Source organism: Acanthopagrus latus, chromosome 3, assembly GCF_904848185.1.
Source record: "Acanthopagrus latus isolate v.2019 chromosome 3, fAcaLat1.1, whole genome shotgun sequence".
Lineage (NCBI taxonomy): Eukaryota > Metazoa > Chordata > Actinopteri > Spariformes > Sparidae > Acanthopagrus > Acanthopagrus latus.
Window position 1 is genome coordinate 10,360,178 of NC_051041.1, and position 19,699 is coordinate 10,379,876.

General features: G+C 42.6%; 1 protein-coding gene across 6 annotated transcripts in view; it reads left to right on the forward strand.

The window, feature by feature from the left end:
- Positions 1-19,699, forward strand: part of trps1 (trichorhinophalangeal syndrome I) — a 123,772-nt gene that overhangs the window by 59,378 nt on the left and 44,695 nt on the right. For all 6 annotated transcript variants that reach the window (XM_037093421.1, XM_037093427.1, XM_037093423.1 and 3 more), the window contains exons 5-9: positions 1,813-2,425; positions 2,812-3,026; positions 3,505-3,706; positions 3,793-4,042; positions 10,512-11,349. In XM_037093421.1, the coding sequence (XP_036949316.1) occupies positions 1,813-2,425; positions 2,812-3,026; positions 3,505-3,706; positions 3,793-4,042; positions 10,512-11,349 (2,118 nt within the window). The remainder of the gene's footprint in view (positions 1-1,812; positions 2,426-2,811; positions 3,027-3,504; positions 3,707-3,792; positions 4,043-10,511; positions 11,350-19,699) is intronic.

Consider the following 19,699-nt stretch of genomic DNA (forward strand, 5'->3'; position numbering starts at 1 on the left):
GGGGTCTGTGCAACACGAAGATTGGATGATTGCTGTTGTGAGATCACAGGCAGTAATAGATCTCATTTAGCCTTCTGAATTTATTCCCCTCAATGAAGCCAAAATGTACTGTCTGACATTTAAATGACTTCTCCTTCTCATGTCGTTGCACACATAAATGTTTTAGTTTGTCCTTTTCTGCCAGTTTTAGATATTTCTGCTGAGGAAATAGCTCTCCGTGGATGTAACTTCCTCATCTGAAAGAGACAGACAGATGTTTAATGAGGGAGTTTTAATTGCAAAAAGGGAAAACAAAGCAATTCCTACAGTGGTTTTCTCCAAATCTGAGTCTCCAAGATTTATTGTGAGAATGAATTCATTTCCAAGTCCATACAATAATGACAGAATCATCAAAAAAAAAACAAGCTAAATGCTTTCTCAAAAAAAAAAAAAAAAAAAAAAAAATCAAACCATACACCTTTACTCGCTTAAAGTGCAGCCTACCAGCTGCATTTTATTCTTGCCAAACCTCCATTACAAGACTGCCAACACTCGGCATTAAACCGCAGATCCGTGAAAAGACAAATCCATATTGTACAGTAGTAAGTCTAATGTCACTGTAAGACTTGCCAGGTTGCCTGCTCACCAGTATAGCCAGAAGCGCTCTATAATCACCTACAGTCGACGGGCCAACCTAATAAAAACCAGACGAGTGTCAGGTTGCTCGCTCAGTAATGTAAAATCTTGGCCGCTTCCACTGTCGAGCCTGATGGATCTGTTATTGGTCAGTTAGTTTGACTTTCAGCAGCCTTTTAATTGTCTACAGTTGCATACAAAAAAAAAAAAGTTGGAACTGTGCTGTTTAGCGCTAAGAGCAGGTAAAGCACACTTTTCCATATTTGCAGCAGTGCAGCTTTGTGTTCGAAGGATCATGTTACCCAAATATCTGCTGCTTAGAAATGAAAAATGACAATGGTGGATGTATTTTTATTTTTACTGTGGAATTTTAAAGACAAGTTATTCCAGGTACAGTACACCCAAACATGCACATCACAGATATATAGACATATGATCCAAACTGTAATAAGCTATTGTCTAATGTCCAGTAATCATTGTGCACTGTCAAGTTACGAAAGTTGACTTTACTTTAAGAAAAGTCAGAAAACTGATTATGGTTGACTAAGTAAAGTAGACTATTTGATTTAAGTTGGACAGGCTAAAAAGTCTTAACAGCTTGAAGTTATTAGTCTACTTCAGTTGGTAATCAATAATCAGTTTTCCTCTATTTTTCCGCAGAGATATCACCTTTTTTTATTCCAAGTGCTCGTCTTCCTTTTCAAAACATGGTGCCTGCATTACCCACAATGCAACCTTGTCAAGGAGTGAGGGAGTTACCCTTAAAGTGGTGTGGCAAATATGAAGACACCAGATTGCAGAGAACACATGAGCCAGAAGTTTATTTTTATAAGCTGTTAGATGAGTATGTAATTAACTGCAGCTGATATAATCTACCACCGGTAATGTTTGCCGTTTAACTAGCAAGAGTCAGCTGTCGGCAAATGAGAAGTTTTTGACGTTGCTTTGCTTTGAACAAAGGGTTTGATAAGAGATTTGTTTGCGCTGTAGCTCAGTAAAAGTTATTATGCCGACCAGGAAGTGGATCCAAATGGAACCAGCTGTCTGTAATCTTCCCTGTCTGCGGTAGCACTAAGCAAGGACCTGCTGATCTTCAAGTCTTAACCACATATGACTTCTACAGAAATTGACTTTTAGCGTTAATCTAACAAAACCTTTTTTTTTTTGTCTTTTTCTCTCTTTTCTGCTCGGCGACAGGTGACGCTAGGTGGCACGCTAATTGGGATCGGCCGGAAGACCTCTGACTGTCAGGGGAATACTAAGTACTTTCGCTGCAAATTCTGCAACTTCACATACATGGGCAGTAATTCAGTAGAACTTGAACAACACTTCGTCTCCTCGCACCCAAATAAAGTCAAAACGCCGCCAACCACGCCCCTGCTGGCGACCAATAACCTGCCAACACACGACAACCAGATGAAGGAGCGGGGTCAAATCCTAGACGGCGCTGAGCAAGTCGCGGTGATAGCGGATGACGATTCTCTGGTCGGGTACTCCATCCCGGTAAGGGCGTGTTCAGACACGCCGAGCTGGGCGGGGGAGTCGGGTCGAGGTGCCGTGCAGGCATATTACTGGTGCAAGTTCTGTAGCTGGAGCTGTGAGTGGTCGGGGGGCTCGGCAAAGCTTTTGGAGCACTATGAACAAAGACACAGAATGAGCACGGGAGGCACCATGAGCCCCAGCAACTCTAATCCTGGTGGCATGGACAGAGAGAGAGAGCGAGGAGGGAGAAGGGAAGGAGGAGAGAGAGACCACATGGCGTCCAAAAGCCGCAAAGATCCATCATCCAACCCATCCAGCACCAGCCAAGGTAATTAAACGGGCAAAAGCATGTTGAAATGCGGTGGTGAATTGTGTTGCGCATTTTTCAATAGAAGGTATCCACTCTAATGGGCCAAGATTAATGATCATGGGTAAAAAAAAAGAATTAAATAGCAGTCTAATGATATTTTTTTTTTTTTGCTCTGGTACTATAATGCTGCTTGACTTAACTTTTCCTAGAAGCTCAACTGGCCTCTACTTATTTCGCTGTAACAAGTTCCATAATCCTTCCTGACCTCTTCCTTTTTATTGTTTAGAGTTTTATGATGGTACTTGACCCTCTTTGTTATTTATCTGACACATCCTTGTTTTTCCACTCCAAGGCCCAAACTGTTTTATTTAACAGGCCTTCGCTCTGCTTCCTCTGCTCCCCAGGAGAGCCAAACAGCAGCGACTCAGAAGCAGTCGTGACCAGCTACAACTGCCAGTTGTGTGATTTCCGGTACTCGATGGCCCACAGCGCCGACGTGATCGTCGTGGCGCCGTTGCTGCTGCACTACCAGCACAACCACTCCATCCACCGATGTTGCATCCAGCACTGCATGTACTGTCCACAGGGGCTCTGTCAGCCGCATAAGCACCTGGGGGAGGTGAGATTAATAAACCGATGGAGTGTTTGTTCCCTTGATGTTTTTCGTATTTGCTTGACAATTAGAAAGAAAAAGAAATAAAAAACAAACAAAAAAAATCATGAGCAGTTTTTGTAAGCGCAAGAAAGTGAAATGGAATATGAAGAAATCTAAAGCTAATTGTTCCAATTTTCAGCCTAGTTAAAATTCCCCTTACCTCCCCCGCTCCACCCCCACACGCCCCCCCACCCTCCCGCGTGCCAGCTGCCAAACGGTACCGATGCAGCTGTTTTTCAAATGCAAAGAGGACGGTTAGCAGCCAAGATTGCTGGTGGTCGTCGTTGAGTTAATGATGCACATTTACCTGCACAGACGAAAACACAATTACATCAAAACTGAGATAAACATCAGACGTCTAAATTCACCCTATTTGCACAGTTTCGTCGGTGAAACTTGCTTGCTTCTCTTTAACGAGCGCTGTCTGGTTTGTTTTCAACAGGTTTCTCACCCCTTCGCTTGTCGGAAGCCCACCTGCCCCAAGTGCTCCTGTTCCAAGTTCCCCCAATCCACCAAACAGCAAGACGCCGTCAGCTCAAAACCGACCACCGCCACCTCACCCGGCATGACCCCTCCTAATCCTAGAGGAGACCCCGCGGTGACTCTTCACCCCTCTAACCCCGCCCATCCTGTTGTCACGAAAGGTAATCGAAGGCCTACTTCCTTTCAGACTTTTTATTAGCATATCAGCATGTTTCTCACAACATGCCCCTATGTTTTCTGATCCCAGGCGTCACCCACTTGTGCGACCAGTGTGCCTTCGCCACCACCGACATCGACGTGTTGCTCCAACACTACGAGAGCTGCCACAGCCTGATAAACCTGAAGGGGGCACCCCCGCATGTGAAGGCTGAGGATGAGGTCGTGGGAGACAAGGAAGGGGGGAGAGGAGGAGGAGGAGGGGGAGGAGAGCGGGAGTACTCTTGTACCAAGTGTCACTTCATCACGGAAGTGGAAGAAGAAATCTTTAGACACTACAGGTAAGAGAGTCTCCACATAAAACTGATTAAATACTGGTAATTATTAATACTGATATTATATAGTATTCAGTGCGAGTGTGTGTTTTCACAGGGTTGATTCTTAAACTTGAAAGGGTATTTAAAGGCTGTAAGGATGTAAGATACGCAATATTTCTGCCTTTCAGTCTACACAGCTTTTGTAACAGTAGAGTGTTATTTTGAATGTTATGACTGGATGTTCTGACGACTAGATTGATGAGTATTAAAAAAAGAAATTACATTCTAAAGTCAGAAAAAGATAATAAAGTATTGCCTGTGCCGGGATTCAAAACCTTTTAATTATCTTTTTTTCCTTTTTTTCCACTCCCAAATTACCCAGGAAATGTTGATCAGTCCCTTACTTACATATTTATTCTTAGATAGAGCGATTTTAATTTTGAACATGTAGAATCCAAAGAAAACAAACAACAGAAAAGCTTTCAAAATACAAAGCCGAGAACATCAAAATTAAAATTTACATAACAGTAAGCATCCAGCAACACGTGTAATATAACAAACTATTGTTGGACCAACTTGTTTAGTTTCTTTTTATGGTAACATGTTAAACATTTACCCACGAGCAGGAACACGTTGATCTTCAAGTGAAGCGGTTCTTTATAGACCAAGTGTTGCCGGTGTTAAGACTTTCCGTGCGCCTTGGAAGCAGGCGAAGTTGAGCCAGAAATCCCAACTGAGTGATGAGCTTCATTGACAGATCCTGCGATAGATATTTGTTTCTTTTTTCTGCTGTTTATGGGACTCAGGAACAAGATCAGCACAAGGACGCCATGACCTGCCGAGTTATCAAGGCCTTAATCCAATCTTGGCATCAACTCTGTGAGAATCTAGTTAAGTTGAGGACCTTTAGAAAAATGATTTCAACAGATGGGCTTTGCATCACTACCTTTTAAAGCTATTGTTTTCCTTTGGAGCTACCCTATTTAAATACACACTGCTGTGTGTTGCCATATTGTTAATCACCTACATGTAAAAGGTCTATAAAAGAGTACTCTGCTGATTAAGCACTCCCAAATTAACACAGCCAGTTTACAAAAAAAAAAGGATCAAAATTGATGTAGCACAACAAGATATATTGTGTTTTTAAGTCACCGACTTCTGTGTCAACATCGGAGTTCTTACACTACCCCCAGTGTAGCTCGCTCATCTACAGTTACTTTGGACATTTAAGTGTGCTGCACCAGTAGTTGATTTGTAGTCTTTGGTTTTCCCCAACTGAACAACAAAAAGACTTTATACAAATATGTCAAGCATACAGTAGTACTTCAAAAAAGATCTGTAAACAGACTTTGAGGTGTTTGTAACTGCTCTTTACTGACTATCCTTCGTTGGACAGCTTTCTCCTGGAGAATCAGCCTGGAAATGTAAGACTTTGAGTTAAATTTGGAATATGTAAGAAAAGGACACCAGTCAGATTCAGATGGACATCTTCAGACAAAGAGGAGACAGGAGATCACCTGAGTAACCGCTAACTGCTAGTAACTAGGACTGCCATAAGCTAGCGAGCTCAGTTAGCTGTGCAACTAGCTGTCTGGACTGGAAGCCGGGGGACCAGGGGTGTGTTGGTTTGTAAATCCCTCGCACAGGACTGATGGGCCAGGGCTAACTGGTTAGCATGCTGGCTTCAGTAGATGTGTCTGCAAAAACCACACATAATTTATTATTATAACATGGAAAACTATACATTTTTCTTTTTTTTTTATAATTATCTTTTTATTCAGAAAGGCAAATTTACATCACATATATCATTTACAACCTTCATTATTTCAAAACATAAATGTGAAATAGTACATAGAATGCAGGTCATACATATTGCCCTTCTGGGATTTTCTTTTTTGGATCACTTCTTAATTTTGGCTTAACATTCACAAACTAAACAGGAGAGCGCACCAATTCAAAACAATTCAAATGTCACTTTTCTAAGAGGGATTGGGGGGGGGGGGGCATACAATCAATTAAAATCAGATCTAACTGGTTTTACATACTCAGTCCATTTTGAGGAAAACTATACATTTTTCAACTAGAATTCCTATGTGTTGACCTTTTAATTCTCAATGTTTTTAACACTTTTTATGAGACAGTTAATCAGTCAAATGTTTCTTTTTTGCTCGCACATACAAATGTCTGTGTGTACACCTGCTGCACAAGCTCAGTTAGAGCCTGTAAAGGTCAGTCTAGACTCCACAGCCAATTTGTTGCCTACATACCACACAGAAACAAACACACATACACATGTTCTCAAGGGTTTCAGTGACAGTGCCTGACAATGACAGCGAAAGCTTACGTATGTTAGGGTGGGGAGGAGCGGGGGTGTGTGGGAAAGTTGCGTCTGAAGGCTGAGAGACTGAGAGATGGTTGTGTGAAATCGTTTTGGCTATTTTTGTATTGATCCAGATCGCCGATCTGGATTGCTTCTCGAGATTTGCTCGAAAACAAACTCACAAACACAGAGTTACTTGTTCTCTCGAACACACACACACACAAACATAAAATTACAGTCTGACGGAGCCGTCTCAGCAGGACGTCTGCCACAAATCAATGACAGATTAAAAAAAGTTTGATTCATTTCAGGGTGAGAGTGCGGAGAGAGAGAGAGAGAAGAAGAAGGGATGTAGTGGCAGAGAGAGGAAAGAAGAGGTGAAAAAAGAAGGAGACTGCGTGGGGAAAGAAGAAACTGAGAGAAAAGCAGGGAGGAAAGTGTGGATAGAGGGTGACAAAGCGAGGGAGACAAAGAGAGAGCGGAGGGGATTTAACAGTCCACTCACGTCCTTAACAAAATCTAAGCTCTGAATCTCGGAGCTCAAATCAAATAAAACTGAAATAAAGCCAGAAAGTTTCACACCACCGCTAAAATCAACCAGACCTAAAAGGATTCCGAGGCCAAGTTTTAGAAAACAAATCCAGGATTTAATTACAGGGTGCTCAGAACAAAGGCATGTAGTGTTTTTTTTTGGGGGGGGGGGGGGGGGAGTTACCAGCTGAGACCAACTAATCAATCTCCCTTATAGCTTCCACACCGTAACACCCTCGCCGAGGCTTTGACAAATGTTGTGATTGCTGAGAATGTGCATTATGCAATTACAATGCTGGGATTTTTAGGGCTATTTATGACGAAGCTCCAAGGGCTTAAAAATAAGATGCCAAATGAGTGTTTTCATGCACAAACAGAACTTCAAACATTTTATTAAACAGAACAAACAGACTTATAAAGCTCATTCTCAAACGTCTTTATATTGCAGAAACACCGCCATGCTCTATAATTATTAACATTTGTGTGTGTATGTGTGTGTGTGTAGACTCGCAGGTTTGTGCTGACCTCAGCGCATATAGGGGTTTGTGGCCGGTAAGACAGATTAGTTAGTTGAGAGACCTTGAGACTTTCAATGTAAAGTGCACAAACATGCAGGCTCTGTAGTCATCAATGCATTTAAATTGGCTTTCTTGGCATCGGTAGCAGAATGAAACTCTCTCATCTACAAATGTGAGGCTGCATTCGGCTATATTAACAAATTTAATGTGCGCTTCCATCGGCTACATAGTCATTTGCTGAAAAAACCTTGTGTACCAGCTACAGGCCTCAGCCCTGATGTACAGTTTATTGACTTCACGTGTTGCGTTGGAGAAATAACAGTGAAGAGGTTTTTTTTTAAGCTAAGCAGTTTTTATCTTCAGGATAATTTTTGGACCATTTTTCGACATAACTCTCTGGAAGAAAAAGACCTTTTATAGTTCTTTCTCCACATTCCTCAGCGTCGCTTTACAAATAAATTACCAGCAGTGAGTTTCCCATTAAACTCCTCGTACTTTAGTGATGCCAGGTTACTTATTACTCTCAAAGACTAACTTTACTTGGCGTAAAAAAAACAAATAAATAAATCTGACAAATGCAATTTAACTTTACCAAAAACTCTGAAACTTTTAGTAAAGCTCTTAAAAGCAGTGCATTCAAACTAGGTTTTTAACAGTATGAGAGTGAATATCACAACTTAACTGTGTCATGATGAGTGGTGTCACACTATTATTATAATTATATTATTTTCTTTATTAAAGGATAAGTTCACCCAAAAATGAAAACCCTTCTCGCTCTCGTGCTGATGGAGAGCCAGTTGACGTGTTGTAATCCATGAAAAATGGATGTAGATGGGGACTCGTTTTAAAACATGAAAAAAACGAAGAAAGACAAAATAATAAAACAGCTCCATACAACTTGTTTGACATCCAAGTCTTTGGAAGCCCCTGAGATGGATTTGTGGGTGATATTTAAATGGTGTAAATGTCATCTTTTCACATCACCTTGGAATCTTGGGGCGTCGAGATACTTGGATTATGCTGGATGAGCTGTAACGAGCCATTTTAAGTCTCCATCTCCTTCAGTTTTTTTTTACAATAAATGCTGTAACACTGTTTCTCTGTGAAGCTCCAGAAGTGTTTTGTGGAGTGCGAAACTTCAACCGACTTTCTCTCTGCAAGTGAGTGAGCAGATAATGACTCAGTTTTCAGTGTTGGGGGAACTTTTCCCTCAATGGCTTGAAAAAAGACTCTTTTTGTGGTTGACCCCAACGCTTTCTTAAAATTTCACAAAATGACAGACATATAAGCTATTATATTTTAAAAACAATAGTAGGGCAGCTGCAGCCCTAATTCAGACTACTTTGATATTTGTTATCATTTCAACATGAAAAGATTGTCCGAGGGGAAAAAAAACACCTCGATTTTGGTGGTTCTCAGGGTAGGGGTGCATTAGACCAGCACACATGATGAATGATGACTATCATGAATGTGTGTGTGTGTGTGAGGAAGAAAGAAACGGTGAGTAAATGAGTCAGCGAAGCGCGCCCGTCCATGTGTGCATACACGTGTGGTGTGAGCGGTGATGACAAACAGAGGCCGCTGTGTCTTTGTTCAGCATCTGGAGACATTTAAGTCTGTAAGGTACGAGGTGTACTTTACTCAAACACACACATATTTTTCTACAACATGCCTGGATCATTTTGATCTCCTCGACGGGCAGTTCTTTTTTTTTTATGTTCATCAGTTTATAAAGGGCAGGGATATAAAGAGGTAAATGTGGAGAGACGAAGAAGAGAGATGTGATTAGACCTACATGTCGTTAACACTTCAGTAGCTATCGGTCTTGCAAAAAACACGTCAGTTGTGAGAGAGTAGGCGTGATCTCAAAAGTTATATACCTGGATGCGTCCTTAATATTTGCGTGGGTGTGTTCATCCATGTCTTTTTCTTTCCTCTCTGCGTGCAGAACAGTTCTGGCAGGTTCCTTAGCAGAACCCAAAGGGCATGACAGATGCCGGAACAGAGACATGGAAATTTGATTGTTTTTTCGACGCTTTTAATGACACTTTTGACACATTCCACAGTTATAAACGAGCGTTTGTGGCAGTAATGAGAAGTCGCCAGTGAGAAATACGCAGGAGGAGAAATGCTTGGAGAAAGACAGGTCTTATTTGTTGTCCTGTTATTTATTTTCAGGAAGATTTATATTAATGTATTTGTGAATGTATATTTTGACAGCTCCTAGTTAATGCTCTTCCTGTGTACCTAAATATAAAGAAGCTGCCCATAGCAGGCTCCCCCAAAAGCCACTGCAGACGGATCCAAGTTCTCGGTATAGACGCTCGATTGATTTTGCTCGCTGGCCCGCACAAGAAGCACCAAAACGGTCCTCTGAGCCCGGAAAAACCCGATGCTGTGTACCGTATATATTGGCGGTCGTTCAGGGCTTTGCCAGCAGGAAATGAAGGTGGTTTGTTGATGGCTGATACATTTCATGTCATTCAGATTCATTTACATTCCTCACAGTTTGGTCCTAATTCACAGTGATTCAGTGGAATACTGAGTCACTTATTGGCAACGGGCTGGGTGAAACTTTACCTGAGTGTTTTGAGGAAATGCACTTTCAATTTAGTCATTCAGGCAGTGGAGTTTTTCTTTTTGGAAATGTGATCAATGTAGCCACTTTTTCCCCATCTCATACGCGGCCCAATAAAAGCTATTAGAAATGAAAACAAAACCAGGTACTTAAGTCGTAATACTTCTGCTCAGTCTCGTTAGTTTTACTGTTCTGACTTCAGTGTGACTCACTCTCTCATTGACGATCACCTCTAATGAGCAAATCGTTTTTTCAGGAGGTCACGTTGGCGTCGTCGACAGACCTGAAATAAGTCTTTTTATGTATATGTTTAAGCGGTTTTATAATGTCATTTCATTGCCGACCATTTCCAAAATAAAAAAAAGTAAATTTTTCCGGCTCCTTTGTACTTTTTCATATATATATATATATATATATATATATATATATATATATATATATATATATATATATATATATATATATCATAATATATCATTTAATTATTCTTATTGATGTTTTTCATTTGTGGATAAGTCATTCATGGCTTTTTTCCTCTCCTTGCAGGCGTGTCCATGCATGTTGCCGTTGCCGACGCTGTGACTTCACGGCTCCTGATTCGTCCGCCCTCCTCGACCATTTTAACTCGGCCCACTGTCACGAATCCTCCCCCTCGTTGAGCTCACTGACAACGACCTCCTTACCCACCTCACTGACCACCTCGCTGACGCCTTCGTTAACACTCTCGGCCAATGGCTGCTCAGCTCCCTCCACCTTAGCCATCAAGGAAGAAAGCAAGGGGGATCTTCGCCTCCTCTACTCCCTCGCACCACCCGAGGGACGGCTGGCAGAGGGAGGCAGAGAAGAGGCAGGAGGGGTGGTAAAAAGTGAGGGAGGTGAGGAGAAAGAGAGAGAGCGTGAGAAAGGCTGGGTCCTTGGGGAGACCAGAGGACTGGGCGAAAGAGGAGGTGAGCAGGCCCATGGTTTACTCTGGGTGCCCAAGGAGCGAATGGGACCCGAGAGAGGGGTTGAAAGAGGAACAGGAGGTGGGAGCCCTTCTCTTTTCCCCTCCCCCCTCTCACTGTCGTTTGTTTCAGCCAATCACGAGGCCTCGCAGCAGAAAAGAGGCGTGGCCTCACCTAGCATGGTTTACCTGGGAGACACCAAGTCGTTTTTGGGAGATACCAAGTCGTTTTTGGGAGACGCCAAGCTCTACGGCGGAGGGAGGCCGGGAGGAGCTGCTGCAGGTGGAGGCGGAGGGGAGAAACAAGTCCAGATGGCCCCTCAGCAGTATACAGGAGGAGGAGGAGGAGGAGGAGGAGGTGGTGGAGGAGGTAGTGGAGGCGGAGGAGGACAGGAGACGAAAGGAGGAGCCACAAAAGAGGAGTCCCAATCCCTTCTACGGGTAAGGTGGAACACGTGAACCCCGCTGCTTCACATTCAGCTCGTTTCTGTTTTTGAGCCTAATTTTTCCTCATTTCCTCTCTCACATCCTGATTTTAGCCTCTGAGTCTAAGAATGAAGACCTCTGTATCTAGATCTCTGTAAGCAGATCTGACCTGCTGAGAGCAATAGGCGTCATAGTGCTTCTATTAATACGCCCGTATCTTCCTTTCCTTTGAACCACATTTGAGGATTAGACCTCATGCAGAGAGCGGTGACAATGAAATCTGTAATTCTTCCGTCATTTAGAGCACTTATGCAGATTCACGTTGGCCAGAAACGTGTGCACGAGTGTGTGCATATCTGTGTGAGTTTTTGTTTGTGTGTGTGTGTGTGTGTGTGTGTGTGTGTGTGCTTCCATGACATAATTTCCTTTCCCATAAGTTGCATTCATCTCTTTTCTAAATTAAATTTTAACTCGCAACACTGAGAAACTTGCCTGTTGCTATGGCAACGGAGAGGCAAACTGAAAGTTCCCATGGTTACCACCTGTCAGTCAGCTCCCTCATCCCACTTTGTGGCCCACAATGCTTTTCACTTCACAGTGATGTCATGGACTGGCAGGAACAGACTATGGTTTGCCAGCACCGCAGAGCTTATTGGCTATGATCACATTAGTTCAGAATAGACTGAACTGTGTGTGCGTGTGTGTGTGTGTGGGTGTGTAGTGTCAGGGCACTGACATGGGTCTGTGTAACTGGTATTATTGAGTGTGACAGTGGTGTTCGTGGTGTGTGTGTACGCACATACATATCAGTGTTGAGTGTATGGCTTCTTTGTCCAAGTTGTAGGTTGGTCTGTCCTGTGTGTGTGTGTCTGTGTGTGTGTGTGTGTGTGTGTGTGTGAGGTGTTGGCAGTAACTTGGCAGACTGGGCAGGGTGGGGCAGCGAGAGGTTTGCTCATTATCGTGGGTGGGGCAGCGTATGTCTGTGAGAGAGTGAGACTGAGTGAGAGAGAACATGCACGAGAGAGAAAGGGGGAAAAAAACTGAGATGAATAGCGGAAGACGGAGAGAGTCCGATGGAGATAAAAGTAAAAAATTAACCCCTTCACGTGCAGTTTTCCCATTTGTTTGCCTCGAGGAGGAAGAAGTAATCAAAATTCAGCTCCTTCTAAGGTCTCAGATTGTATTTTTTTTACTTTCCTTTTTGTGTACAGATGTAACAGATTAGCTGTACAATGTGAATGAGGTAGCTTTATAAATGTGTTAATTAGAACAGAGTCAGGATAGCTGCTGCTGAGCTTCCTTTCTTTTTTCTGAGAAGAGCTATTAGTCCTGACTCTAACTGGGCAGGAAGCAAGGGAGCATGTTTTCAAACTGTTAAACTATCCCTTTTAAAACAAAAAACAACAAAAACATCTCATCCCACATCCTCTGACAGTGCTATTCGAGCTATTCGAGCTGTTTGCCTGAAGTGAAAGTTACCAAACAATGTTTGCGCCATACAATTTAATCGGACTTTTCCCCCCCGATTCACATAAAAATATTTGGTATCTTTGAAAACTTTTGGATCTGTGCTAAAGTTAAGTGAAAGAGAAAAGAAATGTTCTGGTATCCCTGCCTGCTTTATCCAATCAGGACAGAGTAACTCCATAAATCGGGCGGTCCCGTCTGCTCGTGCTTGTGCAGAGAGCGGGATCCTCCTGTTTAGCTGCCAAGTCTGCCGATTACCGCTGCGCCTTCATGTGGTGATGTAAAAAGGGAAGGGGATTGGTAACTGCAAAAAACGGACAGGAAGCTAGCCAAAACGCTGCAACAATGCTTACAGCTGCTTTAAAATAATGGAGGAGAAGAGGAAGTAAGAGGCGGAAGAGACCAACAATTTATTAGAGGAGAAACACCAACATGACTTATTAGCTTCGTGAGATATGGCCTCTGCTGCTATCGTTCTCCCTCCTCTCCCTACACAATATTTATTCTCAGTTTCCATGGCATGCACCGACAAGTCCAACACACACTGCCACGCACGCGCGCACATTCACACAGGCTTAGGTTGACTCATCACTGGGCTGGGTAAGGGAGGGGCGCTAATGCAAAGGATCATCTGAAATAACTTAGCGCACACACGCACACGTTTAGTTCGATTTAAATGCACCCTTTGACGCAACAGGGCAGAGTCTGAATTATAAAAAGGTGAAATCGGCCCGAAACACAAATTGACTCTTTGTAAATGGCAAGTGAGAGAGCGATAGAGAGAGGGAGGAGAGGAAGGAGGGAGGGGTTGAAGGGAGAGAGGGAGTTAGCGAAAGGGATGTGAAGGATTATAAGAAGACAAAAGCAGAAACAACTATTCTGTCACATTCCATCCGAGCTATTGCATGCGTGTGCATGATTTCTCTACGTTGTGTGTGTGTATGTGTGTTTCCCTTCGTCCAGACTTATTCTTTGTGTTCTCTCCCCCCCCCCCCCGCATCGATCTGTCCCTCTTCTCTTTACACTCTTTTTCTTTCATTTCCCTTCTTTTTTTCCTCAAAGGACAACTCACCTGATACACAGGGGATCGATACACACCACGCATTCAGGCGTTTGCGCGTGCACACACACACACACGCAAACACAAACAGCCACTCACGCACACAATTCTTGGTATTCTGGTATTGGAGGCTTCTTGCTTTGTAGTGAGGGGAGAATATTTTCTTTTGAAAAGGACTGATCTATAATTGCTGTGCAGTGTTGAGACATTGCTCCACTATTGGCTTTGTTTTCATAGTGATTTATTGCACTGAAGACATTTGCTCAGTCTGAAATCTTATTCTCAGTAAGTTTTGACTGACTGCGCGAGGCAAAGATAGACTGTGTATGAGGGTTCAGAGATGAAATTCAACTAAAAGCCTGCTTGACATTTTAGTTCATAAATGGAATTGGACATACTTTGAGTAATGGTGGTTTCTCTGAGTTAAGTAGGGCTGAGAGAGGTCCACCTCTGAGCCAAACATATGTGAACGCATGTGAACGTACCCAAACACATGTGAATCGACCCGAAAATTTAGTCCGTCTAATACATTCCAGACTGGTTTTTTTTCAAAGGGAATTCCATCTCAAGGACGGCAGAGAGGAGGAGATAAATGGATGCACGCAGAGGGAGAAAAAAAGACGGTGGATGCGACCTTACGAACACAACATAATTGTGTTCATCTTATGTGGTCATAATGCAATACTGAAACGTAAACCTCCAGGGTTTTATAAAAGTCCCATGCGTGACATTCAATTCCATTTGAGTCGAGAGACAGACGGAGAAAATAGAGACGGGCCGAGAGAGATAAACGGGAATGTGTGCTTTCAGCAGATCAGAGAAGAGTTTCATTAAAGTTTTTCTCGTTTACATTTCTGCCCGACGGAGCTAATTATGTTTAAAAGACGCGCATGCACACACACACACACACACACACACACACACACACACACACACAGCTGTATTTCCATAAAGCTGTCATTACTTTGCATTCTATTTCCCTTCTTCCCTCTTTCTTTGGGTAGATTCTTCCGTGTTGGTGTACATGTGCATCTGTGCGCACTCTCCACTGCCTGCGTGCTTAATTATGTGCGATGCGTGGCTGCATTTGCATTCTGTCTGTGCGCGATTGTGTGAGAGCGAATGTGTGTGTGTTTTGTGAGGAAATTAAAGCATGAATTGAACTTATTTTCCGTGCTGATAATTTAACATCGCTTTATATCCGCTACAGGAAATTATGGAGCTTATGCTCCAGTCTGTGTGTGTGTGTGTGTGTGTGTGTGTGTGTGTGTGTGTGTGTGTGTGTGTCATTGTATTTGTGTGCCTGATAAAGGAAAAAAAAAACTTGAGCGATTTAACTTGTGAATTGTGGGCCTCAGCTGTCGTGCTGTTTTATCTGAATGTTGTCTTTTTATTTCTTGGTCCTTTGCACTCCCGCTATAATCTCACAAAAAAACAGACACTTTTAGTTTTGAGGATCTTGATTGACTGATTTCTACTATGCCTAAACCACTAAACTCTGTTTATTTTCATGACTGAATAAACTAGATAAACAAGCTGACCTGAATTACAACACAATTTCATACTGCTGAACTCTGTTTGAAGCTAGAGAGGTGGCAGGGTCCACCAAATATAAACAGAGTTCTTGGGACCTTTTGTTCCTCCGAGAAGAGTTTGTATTGTTGCCACATTAATATTATATATGATCAACTAATACATTCTGAGTTTCTTTTCTAAAACTGCATAGTACGCCTTTAAAGTACTTTCTAGTAGGACTGTGTGTTTTTACATTTTCCCCTTTAAGCATATTCCTTTGTTATTTTTACATGAAGATCCCTTGACAAAATATTGCAATGAAGAGATGTTATTTTAAAGGCTGGAAAATGTGTTCCTGTGAGAAGAAAGAGCTGATCAACCTCTGGCGAGAATTCGACTTGTAGACCTCACTGATCGGCTGATGTTAGCACAGATATGTTGCTATTGTCATGCAATTCAGCCTATAATAACCAAAAACTGTTTGTAGAGGAATGTCAAATATATGTTCTAAACTGATGTAAAAAGTGTCACAGAGCACTGAAAAGTTTATTTTTCATTGCAGAAGTGTCTCTGATTGTTATATGCTGATATTGAATGGACCTTTTCAGACAACCTCCCAGCTGACAGTGCACAGTGGAACATTATCTCGACTCTTTCTAGTCATCGCTGAGAGACCTTGGTTGCTTTACTTCTCTGTTTGCTGACGTGGTAGATTTCGCCTTGGGAGACAATAAAAGTTGCCGGTAAGCTGGATATGCCAGTAAGTCCTTCAGTGCCAGCTATGAACAGCAGTCATTAATCATCAATGCAGAAGTTGCGAAAAGCTGCGTTTGCTACAGACGTCCTTATAAAGATGGGAATGCTCCGCTTAACCTGTTAGCATCTCATGTACCGGCCTTATGGAAAACGAGCAGAGTGCTGCCTTTATTCTTTCTAGCTGCTGCGGCACGGTTTGTGTGTGTGTGCATATCTGTTTGTGAGCGTCGGAAAAAGGGAAGACCCACTGATATTCATCAAACTGCACTCCCACTCTCCCCCCCCCCACTCAGACAGAGTTGTCTGTTCTGGGCTGCTCAGTTTGTTTGTGCAGCAGTCACATTTCCCATCAGGACACAGACTCAAATAAACACAGCCATGCTGGAAAGAAATATAGTGTGTGTGTGTGTGGTAATGTGCCTGGTGCATAAAATCCAGGCTGTGTTTAGTGTAACAGAAACATAATCAGACGACCTGTTTGCTGTAATTTTGACCCGCGCGTGTTTGTGTGTCTGTCTGTGGAAACTGGCCGGATAAGCATGTGTGCGCGTGTGTGTCACAGCTATGACCCGCATGTGGCTTAACGCTGTGTGACAGTCCACAGCAGCCTCATTGTCTGCGAGGAATATTACATTTGGCTTGAAAAACAAATTACACCATTTTAACCACATTCAGACCCATTTTGGGTAATCCGCACACACACACACACACACACATCACAGCTGACGACGCACATAGAAACAAGGTGACAGCTTGGCGTTTTTGGCTCACGCTAATCAACAAGTAGCTTATTTGCTCGACTATAGCTTGGCTCCATGTTTGGATGTTAATCCTCCTTTCGAGTGGGCTTTGAATTTGTCTGATTGATTGATTCTGACTCGGGTTGGAAAAAAAAACCAAAACAAAAAAAAAAAACATGACAAGTCAAATGTTCCTTGTCAACCTGCTCGGCAAACATGACTTTGTACCACATCAAAACCACTTCTGAGAGTGTAAAGTCGGTCATCAGTCATAGAAAAGTACACTAAATTGACGTTAAAATCTCAGGATTTGCCAGTGTGGTTAGTTTTTTGGCAGTAGGGTGGCGTAGTGATTAGTCACATGTCCCTCGGCTGAAAGCGCAGGCTCAGTCCCCTCTGCCTTGACAAACTCTTCCCAGCTGTAGTGTCCTTGAGCAAAGAATCCCCATTTGCTCCAGGGCTGCTGCTAGGTAGCTGACCCTGCAGTTAACCTTCATTAGGAGGAGAGACGAGGAGTAACTCCTTCTGGGATCAGAGGAGTAGAATAGACACTTTCCTGCGATTGTCCAAACTTTTATTGGCGCTCGGTGAATCGTTCTATTTATGCCACACCGCACTGATCTGGCACCCAAGTAGGAAAAACCATTTAAAGTATTCGGATACATCCACCACCAACCTTGAGATTAAGCGTGATTACACAAGAATGTTGATCCGAAATGCATTTGCACAAAAAGACGGAACCAGCCGCCTTTACTTTTTGTGAATGATGCAGCGGTCGCTCTCATAATATCATGAAGAATGATATAATTAGTTCGAGCTGAGCCTAACATGCCGATCTATTTAAATGTCTTCCATTTCGGCTCAGCCTTTCACTGGTTCAGACACATGCCGCTCACACACATGGCCTTTTCATTGGTTGAGCTGGGCGCCCATGACACACATGTTCCACCCTCCCCGCCAGTGAACCAACCAGGTGTTTTTCATCATGTCGACATGGCAACGGTAAAACACAGTGGTTATTTTAGCTCCTAGCTGTAATTTAGACGTTTACATCAATTACTGTTACAATCAGCTTACCCACACACTACTGGAAGTGTGTGTGTGTGCATGTGTGTGCATGTGTGCATATGTTTGTTCTTTTTATATTTCTTTTTTTTTTTTTTTTTCTGCCATGGCTTTCACATCCACTGCATGTTTCTCTTTGTCTCTCTCTCTCCCTCTTTTTTGTGTAAGGTGGGAGCAATTCACCACAGGCTGCGTGTGTGTGTGCGCGCATGTGCATATGTGTGTGCATGCAGGCGTGCATATGCGTGTGTGTTCACACATGGAACCAATATTGGGGCCAGATGATCATTCTGCTACAACAAGACCTCTACACGCAACGCTAGCCAGCTACACACACAGGCACACACACACACATCAGAAATGTATTGGGTGCCCCGTTCTGGCAGCGCTTGTGTAATTAGGAAGCTGATTGGTTAGATTAAATGTCCATCTGACCCCTGACCAATAGTTAATTTGAAAGCCCTGCCTGCCTTCCCCTCCCCTCTGTCTCCTGGCTCTCTTGGCCCGTCTCCCTTTCCTCGTCTCTTCTTTTAATCTGAGGTTCTTTCACACAATCAGGACTTTTTGCCTCGGTAATAGTGACTGATGTAATTTGACAAACGGGAGAGAAGAGGCTTGACAAAATGGTTGTAATGTAAAACTGCTTACAGCAAATGACCGAAAGTAGACTATAATTGGCTTTTTCCTGTTTTTATCAATCAGTGTATCAGGGCCATAGAATATAAAATGTCATGCTAAGTAGGAATGAATGAAGAACAACCACCGATGTTTAACACATATCTTTTCATTTTCCTCTCCTATATATGTTTTGGTAGAGCAGGGATCATACAAAGTCTTGAAGGTAATTTTTTCAAGGTAATGTTACGATATGCTTGAGTTTAAAGATACCTCTTGAAAAATGGTTGATTTTCTTCGTGATCTGTTTTTTCATCAACACAATTGCTAATTATTCAAATCTAACAACCCCATCGTCATAATTGATTATTTAAAACTTTCATATGACCTTTGTGGGGGTCTGTACCAAACAGATACATTTGATTTGTATCTGCAACACAGTATTTTATTATAGTCCATTGTGTCACAAATTTTACCTTTTTTTTTTTTTTTTTTTTTAATAAATTGCAGCTTCTTGCGATTTTGATGATGCACTATTATTAACCGTGCGGCCCTACTTTCCTTTCATTTCATCTGGGCTCTTGGTCATATTTTCGATGTATAATGTGAATCCACCTTTTTGTGGCTGGAGGATAGAGTCTGGTTACCACAGGGGCGACTGAAGCCAAAGCATAAATTAAAAACATTGCAAACATTGCAAGGCTCTTTAACTGCAGTTGAGTGACAAATGTCATGAAATAATAATGATCAGAACATACAATCTGTACCTTATTTTTCACGAACGCTGTCATTCTGTATTGTTTAAATGTGATGATAAAGGTTTTTGAGTCTGGAAAAGTTTGAATTTACTCCTTAAAAGCTCAAAAAACCTTCATCCTCTTCCTCTAGTGGAAGGATATGCCTTGTAGCATCGAGTAGCATTTTGTCATGTCATGTGACCTTCTTAGATCACCTGCCAAACCGCAACAACAAAAACAATGAGCAATAAGAAGCTCAGATAAACCAATCTGCGCTCCCACCCACATTTTAGCCACTGCCATCTCTCCTCCCTCGTGACGCATCTTGAGCGTGCCTCGCATTCTGGCCAGAGTTGGAGTGTCTGTGAATGATGGGACTCATCTTCGCAGCAGCACACCTCCCTCACAGC